The sequence below is a fragment of the Gorilla gorilla genome, chromosome 18 (genome assembly GCF_029281585.2).
Source record: "Gorilla gorilla gorilla isolate KB3781 chromosome 18, NHGRI_mGorGor1-v2.1_pri, whole genome shotgun sequence".
NCBI classification, from domain to species: Eukaryota; Metazoa; Chordata; class Mammalia; order Primates; family Hominidae; genus Gorilla; species Gorilla gorilla.
Window position 1 is genome coordinate 114,602,196 of NC_073242.2, and position 14,809 is coordinate 114,617,004.

General features: G+C 43.1%; 1 protein-coding gene across 1 annotated transcript in view; it reads right to left on the reverse strand.

The window, feature by feature from the left end:
• The window catches only part of MBTPS1 (membrane bound transcription factor peptidase, site 1), a 63,211-nt gene that overhangs the window by 42,071 nt on the left and 6,331 nt on the right, over positions 1-14,809 (reverse strand). The window contains exons 2-3 of the mRNA XM_031002693.3: positions 5,754-6,240; positions 3,182-3,439 (exon numbers count right to left, since the gene is read on the reverse strand). Coding sequence (XP_030858553.3) covers positions 3,182-3,439; positions 5,754-5,916 — 421 coding nt within the window. The 5' untranslated portion in view covers positions 5,917-6,240. The remainder of the gene's footprint in view (positions 1-3,181; positions 3,440-5,753; positions 6,241-14,809) is intronic.

The following is a 14,809-nucleotide window of genomic DNA, read 5'->3' on the forward strand; positions in this document are numbered from 1 at the left end:
CAGGCAAAACGATCCTAAGCACAGGGAGGATTACCATTTGCCACTCTGTTTGAAGGAAAGTGGGATTATCTTCTTTTTCTAGAAGGACAGTCTCAATGCAATTATAATTATAGGACGTTATTCAGCTGTCATATTATTCCCAGATAGTTCTCTACTTGAAATTTTCTAACCAAGGTAAGGCAAAGAAAGACTGATTAAATTCAATAATGATAATTTTAAAAAGCTAATTGTGATACTAAAACTAAAGAAAAACCTGATTTTTCATCAGCAACTTGTTCTCACTGAACCAGAAGGGGGAAAAGTTAAAGAAAATGACCCTAAGCATTCATTGAGTTTTATTTTTACTATAAGTTTCACTAGATTTCTTGGGCAGGCAAAAGCCATCAAATATCAACAGGACTTAAAAAAACCGTATATTGCTCAATATTCTCAATATTCTTATCTGCTAGAATTTCACCTTTCAAAAACAAAAGGACTACACAGGAGTGAGAGATAGGGAATTTCTGAGGGTGATGGAATTATTCCATATCTTGATTTTACTAGTGGATATTTGATGGTATACTTTAGCCAAAACTTGACAAACTATACTCTAAAAAGGATGAATTTTACTATCTGTAAGTCTCTTTATTTTTAAAAAGCGGAGGAAAAAGGCAGTACCACAGAAATGGCCTAAGGGTTTTTCCCTTTACCTTTCAAAGACCATGTTATAATGAACAAGTCATATTTCAAATCAGTTTTAAGAAGAGAAAATCTGTAATACCAATACAGTTCTCTTTCTAAAGCAAATCACTGTCATTTTTATTCTAGCCTTACCAACCTACACCCATGTTAAGTACAGGGACCTGGACACACACACAGTCACGTCAATTCTGGTAAGTAAATACTTGCACAGTCCAACTGAAATGGTTCTTAATTGAAATTCCTGTGCTGAGTCTGATCTTTAAGTCAACAGCATGGGACAATGCTGCAGGTGCTGACTGAAGAGCAACACTGAGACCAGGAATGGGCCTGCTCTGCTTGACCCTGCACAGGCCAGACTCCACCTCCAGTATTATACTCAGTTCAGGGCTTCACAGCTTTCAAACAATTTAGAAAAATTAGTACATTCAAAGGAAAACACTTAAAATGATGAGGGGACTTGAAATCAAGTCATCTGAGTAACTACGGCAAGAACTGAGGATTAGCCTGGACAGAAAAAATTGCCAAAAGGGACACACCATGGGTATCTTCAAATATCAAAAAGACAGCTATCTTCACCATATCTTTAACTACTGTCACGTAGAAAACAGATAGGCTTTGTCTTATGGCCCATGTGATAGAACCAAATGGGTGGGATGCAGAGTGAGAAGGGTGTCAGCCCAAAATAAAGCAAAACCTTCTACGAGTAAGAGCCATAGAAATTGTTAACATTTGGTTACTTACAACATCTTGCACACTCTACTAAGCTTTCTTCGTATGCATTATTTCATGTTATCTTCATGACAGCCCCACGAGGTAGGGAGTATCATCTCCATTTTATGAATGAGAAAAACTGAGGCTTCAAGATGGAAAAGACGCTTACTGCTGAAGGTCACAGCTAACTTCAAGGGGCATGGGCACGCAGTGGGCAAGTCTCCCCTCACAGGGGTGTCAGGCACCCGGAACACACGCAGTGGAGATGGTGTCCATGGGAATCCCATCTCCAGAGAGTCTAGGATTCTTGTGCTAAAATTAGGCAACTCCGTGTCTCCTAAAGCATTCTAGAGCTCTTTAAGATAACTGAAGTAAAAAATAAATCAACTAAAATACCGCAATGTATACATTTGGCTAACCGTATCAGGTTTGATTGGCTTTTATCTTCCTGGATTATTTTGAAGTGTTACTGCTTTTTAAGGAGAATAATACATAACATCTGGAGTAGCAGAAAAGGCTCTGAAAAAGTCAGACGCCTTAAGTTTACACCTGGTTTTACTATGAAAATTAAACTTCTCTTCGTGTGTGTGAGTGTGTGTGTGTTTGTGTGTGTGTTTAATGCAGCAAAACCTCAGAGGCTCTTAGGCCTAAAATATGATAGACAAAGAAGAGTAAAATTTTAATTTCTTCTTCCTTCTGATGAAAGAAATGATTGTAAATAATAACAGAACTAGCAATTTGTTAACCTGATTTAAGATAAACAGGAAAAAAAAACCCTTTTCCTTTGGTAATACATATCTTTGGAAAATATCATTTAATAAATATGCAATTTACTATTTGAGACTAAACTCTATTTTGACAAGCCCAATTGTAATGAAGTAGGAAAGACTAAGCCCTGGAGAAGAAAAGGAAAAGCCAAGTTGCTTCCATGCTCACACCCACACAGCTGATGACTTAAACGAACCCAGCTGATGCATGACCATTCCTGGTCAGGAGGCTTTGAGAAAAACAAAACGAAACCCCAGGAAAACATGTTTCGCAAGAGTGCCTTTAAAAATGGGGCTGGGTGCGGTGGCTCACGCCTGTAATCCCAGCACTTTGGGAGGCTGAGGCAGGCAGATCACTTGAGGTCAGGAGTTCAAGACCAGCCTGACCAATATGGAGAAAACCCGTCTCTACTAAAAATACAAAATTAGCCAGGCATGGTGGCGTATGCCTGTAATCCCCGCTACTTGGGAGGCTAAGGCAGGAGAATCACTTGAACCTGGGAGGTGGAGGTTGAGGTGAGCCGAGATCGCGCCACTGCACTCCAGCCTGGGCAACAAGAGCGAAACTCCGTCTCAAAAAAATAAATAAATAAAAAGGAAAAGAAAAAAGAAAACACACACTGAGAGAAGCGAAATGCAAGGAAGAAGCAGACACAAGGACGCGTCTTTCAGCACGAGAAGGCGGCCGCAGCCTTGAAGTCTGAAGGCTTTGAGATGAAGCTGGCGAAAATCACTTCCAACAGAAACAAAGATCACTACCATCTACTACTACAAACCCTCAGATTTTCTTCTACCAGAACAGCACGAAGACTCTTTTTAAAAAATAATTCCGCCCCCCCAACACCGACCCTGCACACTAAACAAAACTAAACTAAAAAATTCCTACCAGGAAAATGTTCACAACTAGCAAACTAGATGGAAGGATGCGGATACTCACTGTACTATTTTTCAACTACTCTGCAGTTTGAGATTTTCAAAGTAAACAGCAGAGAGAGAAATTTGCCTACAGTCACAATACTCACATTCAGCATACTTGAGGGAACGAAAGACTTTTCGTTGGGGCGTGACCCGTTTGATGTTTGGATGATCTTCAAGTGTTAGTAGCCCCGCTTTCTGTTTTTCTTTTATCTGAATCACCTCAAAATCACTAGGGTAGTCACTGGATGGATTGTTTCGAGGTATAATTCTCCAATTGTCTACTTCACTGCTCTTCAGGGCACTTGAAATAAATGAATTTCTAGCTTTGGCTGTAAAGTATCCATTGAAAGCCACAATATATTCTGAAACCAATCACCACAAACAAAAATAAGATTTACGCACATACATTATAACATATACTATATTGTATCTAATCTAAAATCTAGCAAAAGAAAAGTTATCTTAAAGCCCACAGCAGACGAGAGAAAACACAAAGACTAGTTTAAGTACCTAGACAGCTGTCTGCGGAGCTTTGAGGAAAAATGATCTATATGGGGCTGGGCGCGGTGGCTCACGCCTGTAATCCCAGCACTTTGGGAGGCTGACGCGGGCAGATTACGAAGTGAGGAGTTTGAGACCAGCCTGGCCAACATAGTGAAACCCCATCTCTACTAAAAATACAAAAAATTAGCTGGGTGTGGTGGTGGGCGCCTATAATCCTGGGAGGCTAAGGCAGGAGAATCACTTGAACCTGGGAGGCGGAGATTGCAATAAGCAGAGATCGCACCACTGCACTCCCGCCTGGTGACAGAGCAAGCCTCCGTCTCAAAAAAAAAAAAAAAAAAGATCTCTATGAATCACCTAACCACAAAGAATACATCATTCGAAACCAGATACCTGTGATATTTTTTTAAAAAGCAAATACCTACAGAAGTTTGAATACACAACAAAGAAATGTATATAATTTTTATCAAGTAGGAAAAAGAAATTCAGAGAACTGAATGCTCAGTTAGTGTTTCTTAAAACGAAAACAGTAACAAAATTCCAGAGTGGATTATGTGAGACTATTTGCTCAGTTCTTCACATCTGGTCACTCAAACTTTAGAACATAAACATTCTGCACCTCCCAGCTCCCCACCTTCACCAATTACAATGGCACCTGTTCCAAAGAATCAAGGTGTAGGCTGGGCACAGTGGCTCATGCCTGTAATCTCAGCATTCTGGGAGGTCGAAGTGGGTGGAATGCTTGAGCTCAGGAGTTTAAGACCAGCCTGGGCAACATGGTGAAACAAAAAATAAAAAAATTAGCTGGGCAGGCCGGGCACAGTGGCTTATGCCTGTAATCCCAACACTTTGGGAGGCCAATGCAGGAGGATCACCTGAGGTCAAGAGTGCAAGACCAGCCTGACCAACATGGAGAAACGCAGTCTCTACTAAAAAGACAAAATTAGCCGGGCATGGTGGCGCATGCCTGTAATCCCAGCTACTCCGGAGGCTGAGGCAGGAGAATCGCTTGAACCTGGGAGGTGGAGGTTGCGGTGAGCTGAGATGGTGCCATTGCACTCCAGCCTGGGCAACAAGAGTGAATCTCCATCTCAAAAAAAAAAAAAAGAAAAACAAAAATAAAAAAATTAGCTGGGCATGGTGGCAGGTGCCTGTAGTCCCAGCTACTCAGGAGGCTGAAGTGGGAGACCACTTGTGCCTGGGAGGCCAAGGCTGCAATGAGCTGAGATGGCACCACTGCACTCCAGCCTGGGCGACAAGAGCAAAACTCTGTCTCCAAAAGAAAAAGAAAAGAAGGTGTAGGTAAATAATTCATGTCAATTTCCTTTTATCATATAAGCTTACTCTACTGGGAAAACAAACTTAAGCAAAGTTAACATTCATGTGCTGTGCACTCAACCCATTGGAAATTTACTACAGAAGGCCAGGCACGGTGGCTCATGCCTGTAATCCCAGCACTTTGGGAGGCCAAGGAGGGTGATCACTTGAGGTCAGGAGTTCAAGACCAGCCTGGCTAACATGCTGAAACCCCGTCTCTACTAAAAATAAAAATAAAAATAAAAATAAAAAAGGCCTGGCACGATGGTTCATGCCTGTAGTCCCAACACTCTGGGAGGCCAAGGCAGGCGGATCGCGAGGTCAGGAGCTCGAGACCAGCCTGGCCAATGTGGTGAAACCCCATCTCTACTAAAAATAGAAAAAATTAACTGGGAGTTGTGGCAGGTGCCTGTAGTCCCAGCTGCTCAGGAGGCTGAGGCAGGAGAACTGCTTGAACCTGGGAGGTGGAAGTTGCAGTGAACCAAGATCGTGCCATTGCACTCCAGCCTCAGCAACAGAGTGAGACTCCATCTCAAAAACAAAACAAAACAAAACAAAAAATTAGCCAGGGACAGTGGCAGGCACCTATAATCCCAGCTACTTGGAAGGCTGAGGCATGAGAATTGCTTGAATCCAGGAGGTGGAGGTTACAGTGAGCCGAGATCATGCCACTGCACTCCAGCCTGGGTGACAGAGTGAGACTCTGTCTCAAAAAAAAAAAAAAAAAAGAAAAGAAAAGAAAGAAATTTACTGTAGAAAAGAGGAACATATTATTCAGCAATAGCTAATTTTATATTAACTAAGCTTTAAAAAAAATAGGATGGGAGTTCCTAATACTTAAGACAACATCATTACCATATTCCACAACTGTTGATGAGAATTCCACCTTCAAAGTCAGGTGGGAACAGCCAGGGCATGGGGCCTTTTCAAAAGATTTCTTTTCCAGTCTGTCGCCCAGATGTTTCTTCCCACAGAGCAAAACCACGAGCAGAAGCAGCCAGATGTTGACAAGCTTCATGGTCACAAGCGAATATGATCATAAAATTGCATATATTCAAATCACACTTTTTTCTTCTTGATTAGAAGTGAATTTTTGTTTCAGCTAAAAGCTGCAACATTACTGATCAGCCATCTTACAGTCTTGTCCAACGTAAATAAAAGTTAAATCCCATGGCCTTTTGTGGTTCAGCCTGAAGAGAGGCTTTCATTTCTTTCTCCGCTTCTTCTCCATCTTGGAAATAAGGCTTCTCTCACTCAGGCCGTGACGACTGAGTCCTGTACTCCATTTGTACCACAGAACCAACGTCCAACGGGGTTGATCAATCAACCACTGTGAGCCAATCTATGAAACAAAAAACAGTGCACACAGACATTAGTAGCAAACTGACATAGCCAGGTATGATTTAGTTGTATTTATAATTTAAACAAGTGGGTCAGCCAGGCAAGGTGGCAGGTGCCTGTAGATCAGCTACTTGGGAGGCTGAGGTGGGAAGATCACTTGAGCCCAGGAGTCTGAGTCCAGCCTGCGCAACAAAGTGAGACCCTATGTCTAAAATAATAAAATAATAAAATAAATAAGAGGGTAAAAGAGATATCCTGGTTTTAAGACAAATTAATGTGCCATACAACCATGAAACATATTATTTCATTTTTATTTACTTATTACTCACTGCTTTCACAGGAAAATTTTTTTTAGGCAGCTGCAAAAATAAAACAATAAAATAAATGAGAAAAATGGAAAAAACTAAGGATAACAAAATAACACCAAAAATATTAAGCACACTGGACCTGAGCATTCTAGCAGCCAAAGAGAAGGAGGAATCAGGATGATCCTTTGTTCTGTTTCAGATTCTGTATTTCCTATCATTTGCAACTCAATCCCCAGAGCATTTCCCCAGTTGGCACTTTCACTTCCCACAAATTTCATCAATTTTTCAGGCAAAAGCTTGGTATAAAGCCTTACTTTCTGCTGTAACATTAATACCTAACAGTAATTTCCGTATCAGTGATATTTAACACCTTCTTTAAGAAACACTATGCTTTAATATTACAGATTTTGAAATATTTTCTACCAATTCTATGAAAAGAGCATAAAAGGGTTTACTGTCCTGAAATTTATTTTACCTGAAACCTCACACTTAAAGAAATGTAACCTGCTAAATGTGTTATAAAACCAGATTATCTCTTTACTGGAGTGACATGAGAAGACAGTTTGTGAGGGAAACTACCGCTAAAGAAAAATGTCATCTGAATATTAAATTAAGCATGCGCACAGATATCTTCCAAAACATCTGAATTGTAAGAAAAACTGCCATTCTTCACAATGAAAACAGAGCGATAGTAAAGAACAATGCTGGCTGTAGCATAACCAGAAAAACAGTTGCACAGACCATACCCGGGGCCTAAATAATCCAGCAGGGTAGGGGATGGGTAAATGAAGCAAGAGAGGCCTTCCAGTGCTACTTAGGATTTTATTATTATTATTATTATTTTTTTTTTTTTTTTTTTTTTGAGGAAGGGTCTCACTCTGACACCCAGGCTGGAGTGGGTGGCGCAATCTCTGCACAGTTCACTGCAGCCTCAACTTCCTGGGCTCAAGCAATCCGCCCGCCTCAGCCTCCCGAGTAGCTGGGACTATAGGCATGCATCACCACACCCAGCTAATTTTTGGATTTTAATATAGAGAAGCGGTCTCGGCATTTTGTCCAGGCTGGTCTCAAACTCAGGTGATCCAGCCACCTTGGCCTCCCAAAGTGTTGAGATTACAGGCATGAGCCGCCATGTCCGCCCACTACTTGTTTTTAAAAAGAAAACATTAAGGACAAGGAGTTAAGTCATCTATTACGAAAGGTACTTCAAGCTGTAAAACTCATTCTTCTGGCAGAAACTGGTGCTTCTGAGTTTTTGGTTTCTGGAAATATCAATATGTGCTTCTACGAGTAGAAAAACATTGATAAAGTACCGTGAGGGGTTAAAATATCCAAAAAACGTTTTTACTTTTACTAAAGAGGGACTTTCACTGCTGTACTAACAACTGATCCTGAAAAACAAGCCCATCTCTGGCACTGGCACTGGCAACTAAGGGGCGTGGAACTCATCAGAGATGAGTGAAAGTTTAAAGCAGTTACATCCACCTCGACAAGAACAACAATAACAATGCCAACTGCAAGAGCAAAAACAAAGAGCCAAACAGAAAGATCAGAAAAGCAGAGGGCACCTAAAGCCACCCTAACAGGTTTGACAGAAGTTTGCTCAGGAGTAAGCCCCTACTTCTTAGTTTCTTTATGCTTGATACATCCAGCAATGGAGTACCAAAGAAAATAATGACATGAAGCATGTATCTAGCTTAATTAAAGACTACTGGCCAAAGAAGATAAAAGCCAGTAATAACAGTTCTCATATCACAGTAAATGAATATATATTTAAAAGATATTTATTAAATGCGTTCCTCACTCAAGGCAGGCTTTTTGTTGTTGTTGTTAAAAAGGAAGGAACAATCATTTGAGCCCAGGGGTTTGAGACCAGCCTGGGCAACGTGGAGAAACCTCATCTCTACAAAAAAAAACATTAAAAATTAGCTAGGCATGGTGGCGCGCCTATAGTCCCAGCTACTCAGGAAGATTGCTTAAGCCTGAAGGGTTGCAGTGGGCCAAGAGTGCACCATTACATTCCAGCCTGGGTGACACAGTGAGACTCTGTCTCCACTTAAAAAACAAACAAACAAACAAAAAAGCCTCTTAAAACTCTTCTGCCTCAAGCTAAAGAATCTATGACACACGTGGGCTCCATATAACACAAATATAAGTAAGTAATAGTAGTGAGAAAATCTTAGACCTAACTGGGTTAAATCAACTTTAATTCAACCTGTTCTAAAATAATTCACTCAAAGGTAAAGACTCTTAGGTAAGAAATTTTAACACAGCCCATGCAGAACAGATGGCTGATGTTCTCTTAGAACTTAGGCAGGTACTTGCCTTTAAAAGAAATGGAAAGAAAGGGTTTGGCAGTTTTCAAATGAAAAAAAGGCCAGGCGCGGTGGCTCACACCTGTAATCCTGGGTGTGATTCCACTTTAGGAGGCTGAGGCGGGCGGATCACTTGAGGCCAGGAGTTGGAGACCAGCCTGGCCAACATGGTGAAACCCCATATCTACCAAAAACAAACCAACCAACCAAAAAAAAAAAAATACAAAAATTAGTTGGGCATTGTGGTGCATGCCTGTAATCCCAACTACTCGGGAGGGTGAGGCAGGATAATCGTTTGAACCCAGGAGACAGAGGTTGCAGTGAGCTGAGATTGGGACACTGCAGCAGTCCCGCCTGGGTGACAGCGAGACTCTGTCTCAGAAAAAATAAATAAATAAATGAAAAAAACTCTCTAAGGTAATCAGTTCTTCCCCAAATTAAAAATAATAATAAATGTGGGGTTTGTGGAAAACAGAGAAGGCAATTATTATCATAAGACATTTTACCTTAACTCATTCATTAGATCAGGCAATTTTAGAATACTTACCAAGTTAAGATACTATCAGGTACTACAGAACAAACACGGACTATTAGCTAGTCAGGGCACAACCTTCCAAGTGTGATCTAGTTAAATTTAAGGACAAATAAACAAAATGCAGGAAATGAAAATGTGAAAGGAGAGGCAGGCATCCAGGCCACAGACGCTGAACTGACACACAGTTCTCTCCGGGCTGTGAAGAGGCGGCTTCTGCTGGGGAGGGGGCACTGCAGCAGCTCTGGAAAAATCTGAGCTCAGTAGCACTGAAAGATGGGCGTGAGGGAGGGAGGAGCAGAGCATCCCAAGCGTGCCAACGCTGGAACCACAGGAAGACACAGATGTGCACAAGGATCAGCACTGCCCAGCCTGAGGAGGGAGGCAAGGAGGTGTCCGTCTAGCGAGGCTGAAAGATGAGGGGGGAGGAGAGGACCTCAAGCAGGTACACCCCAGCCAACAACCGGAAATACGGACCTCTTCCATCCAACGGCAGTGAAGAGCACAGAGATAAAACACAGCCCAAGGACGAGACTGCTGAGCTCCTGTGTTCACCCATCCAACTCATCTAGTGAGAAACTACTAAAAGCCAGGCACTGTTCTAGGAGTAGGGATAGAGTAATGAACAAAATACCATCGAAATCTCTGATCTCACGGAGCTTACCTTCCAGTGCAGGGAGACAGACCATAACTAAGACAAGTAAAACATATAGTATTTAGCTGGTGATAAAAACTACATTTGGGAAGGAGAGAAAACAGCTGGGCATGACGGGTCACACCTGTAATCTCAGCACTTTGGGAGGCCAAGGCGGGTGGATCACCTGAGGCCAGCAGTTCGAGACCATCCTGGTCAAAATGGTGAAACCCCACCTCTACTAAAAACAAAAAAATTAGTCGTGCGTGGCGACAGGCGCCTGTAGCTCCAGCTACTCAGTAGGCTCAGGCAGAAGAATCACTTGAACCCAGGAGGCAGAGGTTGCAGTGAGTTGAGATCGTGCCACTACACTCCAGCCTGGGCAACAAGAGCAAAACTCCATCTCAAAATAACAATAATAATAATAAATAAATAAGAAAACACAAAGAAAAGGAATATGACAAGTCAGGAGAGGGCTGGCTTTCTGCTACAGCACTACCTACAGCAGCTGCTGAGAAGGGGTCTTTTCAGTGAAGGCCTGAAGGATGCAGGAAGCTGGCCAAGGGTCTGGGGAAACAGGATCCAGGCAGTGGGAAAGCAAGTGAAAAGGCCCTGGGGCAAGGACCACTCCTGTTGTGTGTGAGGAAAGAAAGGCAAAGAGGCCAGCGGGAGGCAAGGGAAAGCCAAAGATGAAATCTGAGGAAACCGGGAGACAGCCCAGGGAAGGCCTGCAGGTCACAGAAAGGACTTCAGCTTTGATTCTGACTGGGAAGAGAAAGCATGAGGCAGTCCTGAGCACGTGTGGCTTGTGTTTTAGCCAGATCGCTCTGGCTTCGGTGTGGAAGGGGGCACAGCCTGAGGCAGGGAGCATCTGGAGGACTTCTGTACAAGAGCCAAGGGAGAGAAGATGCTGGCTTGGACCAGGGCAGGCAGGGGAGGTGATAAGAGGCGATGACATTACAGATATGAAAGCAGAAGTGACAGATGTGCTGTCCACCAGATGTGGGGGCACACAAGTGAGGATTCAAGGCAACACCAAGGCTGGTTGCCCAACTGGACCAGTGGCGCTTGCCCCTAATTGAGATGGGGAAGACAGCAGGAAAGCTGACTTGGGAGACACCAGCAGGAGCTGAGCTCTGAGCATGTTCAATTTAGGATGAGCCTCAGGGTCAAGGGCACGGCTTAGGGCAGAATCCCGGGCAATCCAGTACCTTTTCTTTCAGAGATGGCAAAAGACAGAGGGCACAGGAAAGTCAGAAGGAAACCAAAATCAGTGGGAAATAATTTGCAAAAGGAAGGTGGGCAAGCTGAAGAGACAGAGACCACTAGCTTAGTAACTGGCCCCTTCCAGAAAAGGGCCACACTAGTGAGCGGGTGAGCCTGGCCGCCAGACTGTACCTTACCAAGCCTGTCAACTCCAGCCCACCTGCTCTAGTCACCAAGCCACCAGTGGCTGGAAGGAAGGTGCCTTCAAGTGTAAAAATCCCATGGGGATGAATGATGAGGCTGGAAATGACAGGGACAAGGACACACCCCCTTGCTGTGTTTGGATCTCGTGGACTTGCTTGCGTTCCTAAAAGGTGAGCTAAAATCCAGGCTCTATCAAGACTATTTCAAAGGATTTATGGCTCAAAAAATATGGCAACAGATCCTGAGGTTTCTATAGTTTCCCAATCCTAGAATAAGGTGGTTTCAAAATATAAATTTCCTTTCAGGAAAACAAAAATGCCATAACAGGGGCAAGAGACCAGTAAATGATGGCAGAGGGACTGGGGTCCCCAAGGCTGAGCTTATTACCAACCCCCGAACTCCTGGGCCTATTTTTTTTTTTTTTTGAGACAGGGTCCCGCTTGGTCACCCAGGCTGGAGGACAGTGGCACAATCACGGTTCATCGCAGCGTCAACCTCTGAGGCTCAAGTGATCCTCCTATCTCAGCCTACCAAGTTGCAGGGACTACAATAGCGCCACTATGTCCAGCTAATTTTTTTTTTTTTTTTTTTTGTAGAGATGGGGGTCTCACCATGTTGCCCAGGCTGGTCTCAAACTCCCAGGCTCAAGATATCCTCCTGCCTCAGCCTCTCAGAGTGTTGGGATTATAGGCATGAGCCACTATGTCTGGCCTGGGCCGAAAGAGATCTTGTCCCCACGGACTCACTAGCCAAGTCAGTGAGGCTTTGCAAGCACAGACTGCACTTTCCAGGGTCTAATACATCTATTCAGCTGTGACGAATGGTCCCTCCTGGTTCTCACTATACAATGCAAACCCGATGGGCACACTTCCCAAGATGGGCTCACCACTGAGAGGTAAGCAGACAAGCAGCAGCAGGACAGGCAGACAGAGCATGCATACACAGATACAGACACACAAACCTAAGGAAAAGCACTGTTTTCTTCTTTTTAGATGGAGTCTCACTTTGCTGCCCAGGCTGGAGTGCAATGGCATGACCTCTGCTCACTGCAACCTCCAACTCCCAGTTGAAGCGATTCTCCTGCCTCAGCCTCCTGAGTAGCTGGAATTACCGGCACACACCACCACACCCAGCTAATTTTTGTATTTTTAGTAGAGACAGGATTTTGCCATGCTGGCCAGGCTGGTCTCGAACTCCTGACCTCAGGTGATCCAGCACCTGCCTCAGCCTCCCAAAGTGCTGGGATTACAGGCGTGAGCCACTGCGCCCAGCCCAAGAAAAGCACTTTCTAAAGAGTGCTAACTCTGCCTTTTCTTCTTCCCTTCCTGAAGAATTCTGCTGAAGACAAGAAGGCAGGTGTTCATGGGAGAATGGCAGAAGCCCACTACAGGGTCTTAAGAGTCTGAGCGGAGTGAGGAAGGTATGTGAAGGGAGAGGCACCAGGTGAGGGGGTCAGAGCCTGGCAAGTGAAGAAGGCATCAGGCAGGCAGTGGGGTGATAGCAGTGAAGGTAAAACTGTTTGATCAAATAAATATTTTACATATAATGGGATGCAGCTTTCTTACTGTCAGAGAAGAAAGTTAGAAATATGAAAGAGAAAAAATAAATGAACCATTCAGTATCAGAATAAAATGATAAATGCTGGTCTGAATTTTAGGTTTTCAATACACAGACTAACAGATGTAGAAAGAAAGAAATCTAAGTGCACGTGTACGTGCTACACACATTTCCTAGCTATCTCCAAAAGGGTGTGGCAGCAGTGAAATCCCAACAGCAAGGAGCCCACCTAGTGCCCACAATTGGTTCTAAATATCACTCTCCACTAAAAGAACCTAGGCTCTTTGGACAAAGAGCTAGTTCCAGTCTGGGTACGGTAAGAACAAGATGGGTTTGGAACAGTGTCACTCAATGAGGAAAGGCTCACAGAATGATGGGGAAGTGTCCAAGGAACACGGAAGCCAGTTTGGAGGGGCCCCCACTAACAAAATCCGGGACAATCTGAGCATCACAATAAATAATAACAGATCCCAACCCGTGGAATAAAACAGGAAAACAGGAGTCCACAATGACATGAAGTTTGAAAAAGAATGCGATATTTACATCATCTCAAAATGCCTAACTGCCAACAAAATCTCTCTTTTCAAAGGGAAAAGTCATTTTACAGTGGAGAAGCTCCACCAAGTTGTCCAAGGGAAGCAGTAATGGGACACACGGAGCCAGGTCTACGAGAGCAGATGCACTGAGAAGAGCCGGCATCACTTCTGGGAGGTTCCTGACAAAGATGCACAACCTGAAATCAAATCATGAGAAACATCAGACCAACCCAAATGGAGAGACATTCTACAGAATCAACTGGCCTAGAATTTTCCTAAGCACCAAGATAATGAAAGGCAAGAATGACTGAGCTACTGCCCCAGATTGAAGGAGACTCCAGAGTCAATGCAACTCATGAATCCAAACTGGATCCATCTGCTCTAACAGGCACTCAGGGACAACTGGCAAAACCCAAGTAAGCCTGCCCGTGGATCAGATGGTAGTGATGTATCAAGACTAATTTCCTGATTTTGACAACTGTGCTGTGATTATGTAAGAAGGTCCTTGCTTGGAAGATACACCCACTAAAACACCGGGGGATAATGGAGTATCAAGTCTGCAATTTACTCCCAAATGCTTTAGAGAAAAAATGGTTTCATACTGTTCATGCAACCTTCCTGTTAGGCTCAGCCTGTCTCCAAAACAGGCAGAAAAAATAAGTTCTTTATTTAGCCTCACCTGCCAAGGACGCATGAGGCTGGGCTATTTTAAATGTGGTGACAGGCACATTCTAAGCCTCTTATTCAGATTCAGTCAGTGCTGATCACTGCATACATAACCAGACCACACGCCTTGTCAGACAGATTTACACTCATCAGTTGTTACGTAGAAGGACATCTAAAGATGGGACTGAGCTAGTTAAAGGGAAACTAAAAGCATATCTCATTCTAGGAAATTGACAGAATTCCTGAAAAGATTCATGGTAAATTTCTGCTAACATTAACCTGCGTTTCTATGATTTACATTAAACAAATCAAGTAACATTTTGACAGAAAAAACTGAGGCACCCCCTCTAGAATAAAAATTATGTTTATTAAGTTAACAAATCCAATAAAATAAGTACTCTCATACGTTGCTGGTGAATATTAAAAAAAAAAACCTTTTAGAATGGCAATTTTCACATATGTATTAAAACGCTTAAAAATGAACATTAAAAACTTTTTGTCTAACAAATCCAAAATAAGAAAAACACTCACTGAGCATTTATGATGTAGCAGGTGCCATTCTAAGTAGTCTGCAAATATTAACTCATTTAATCCTCCCAACAACCCGTTACT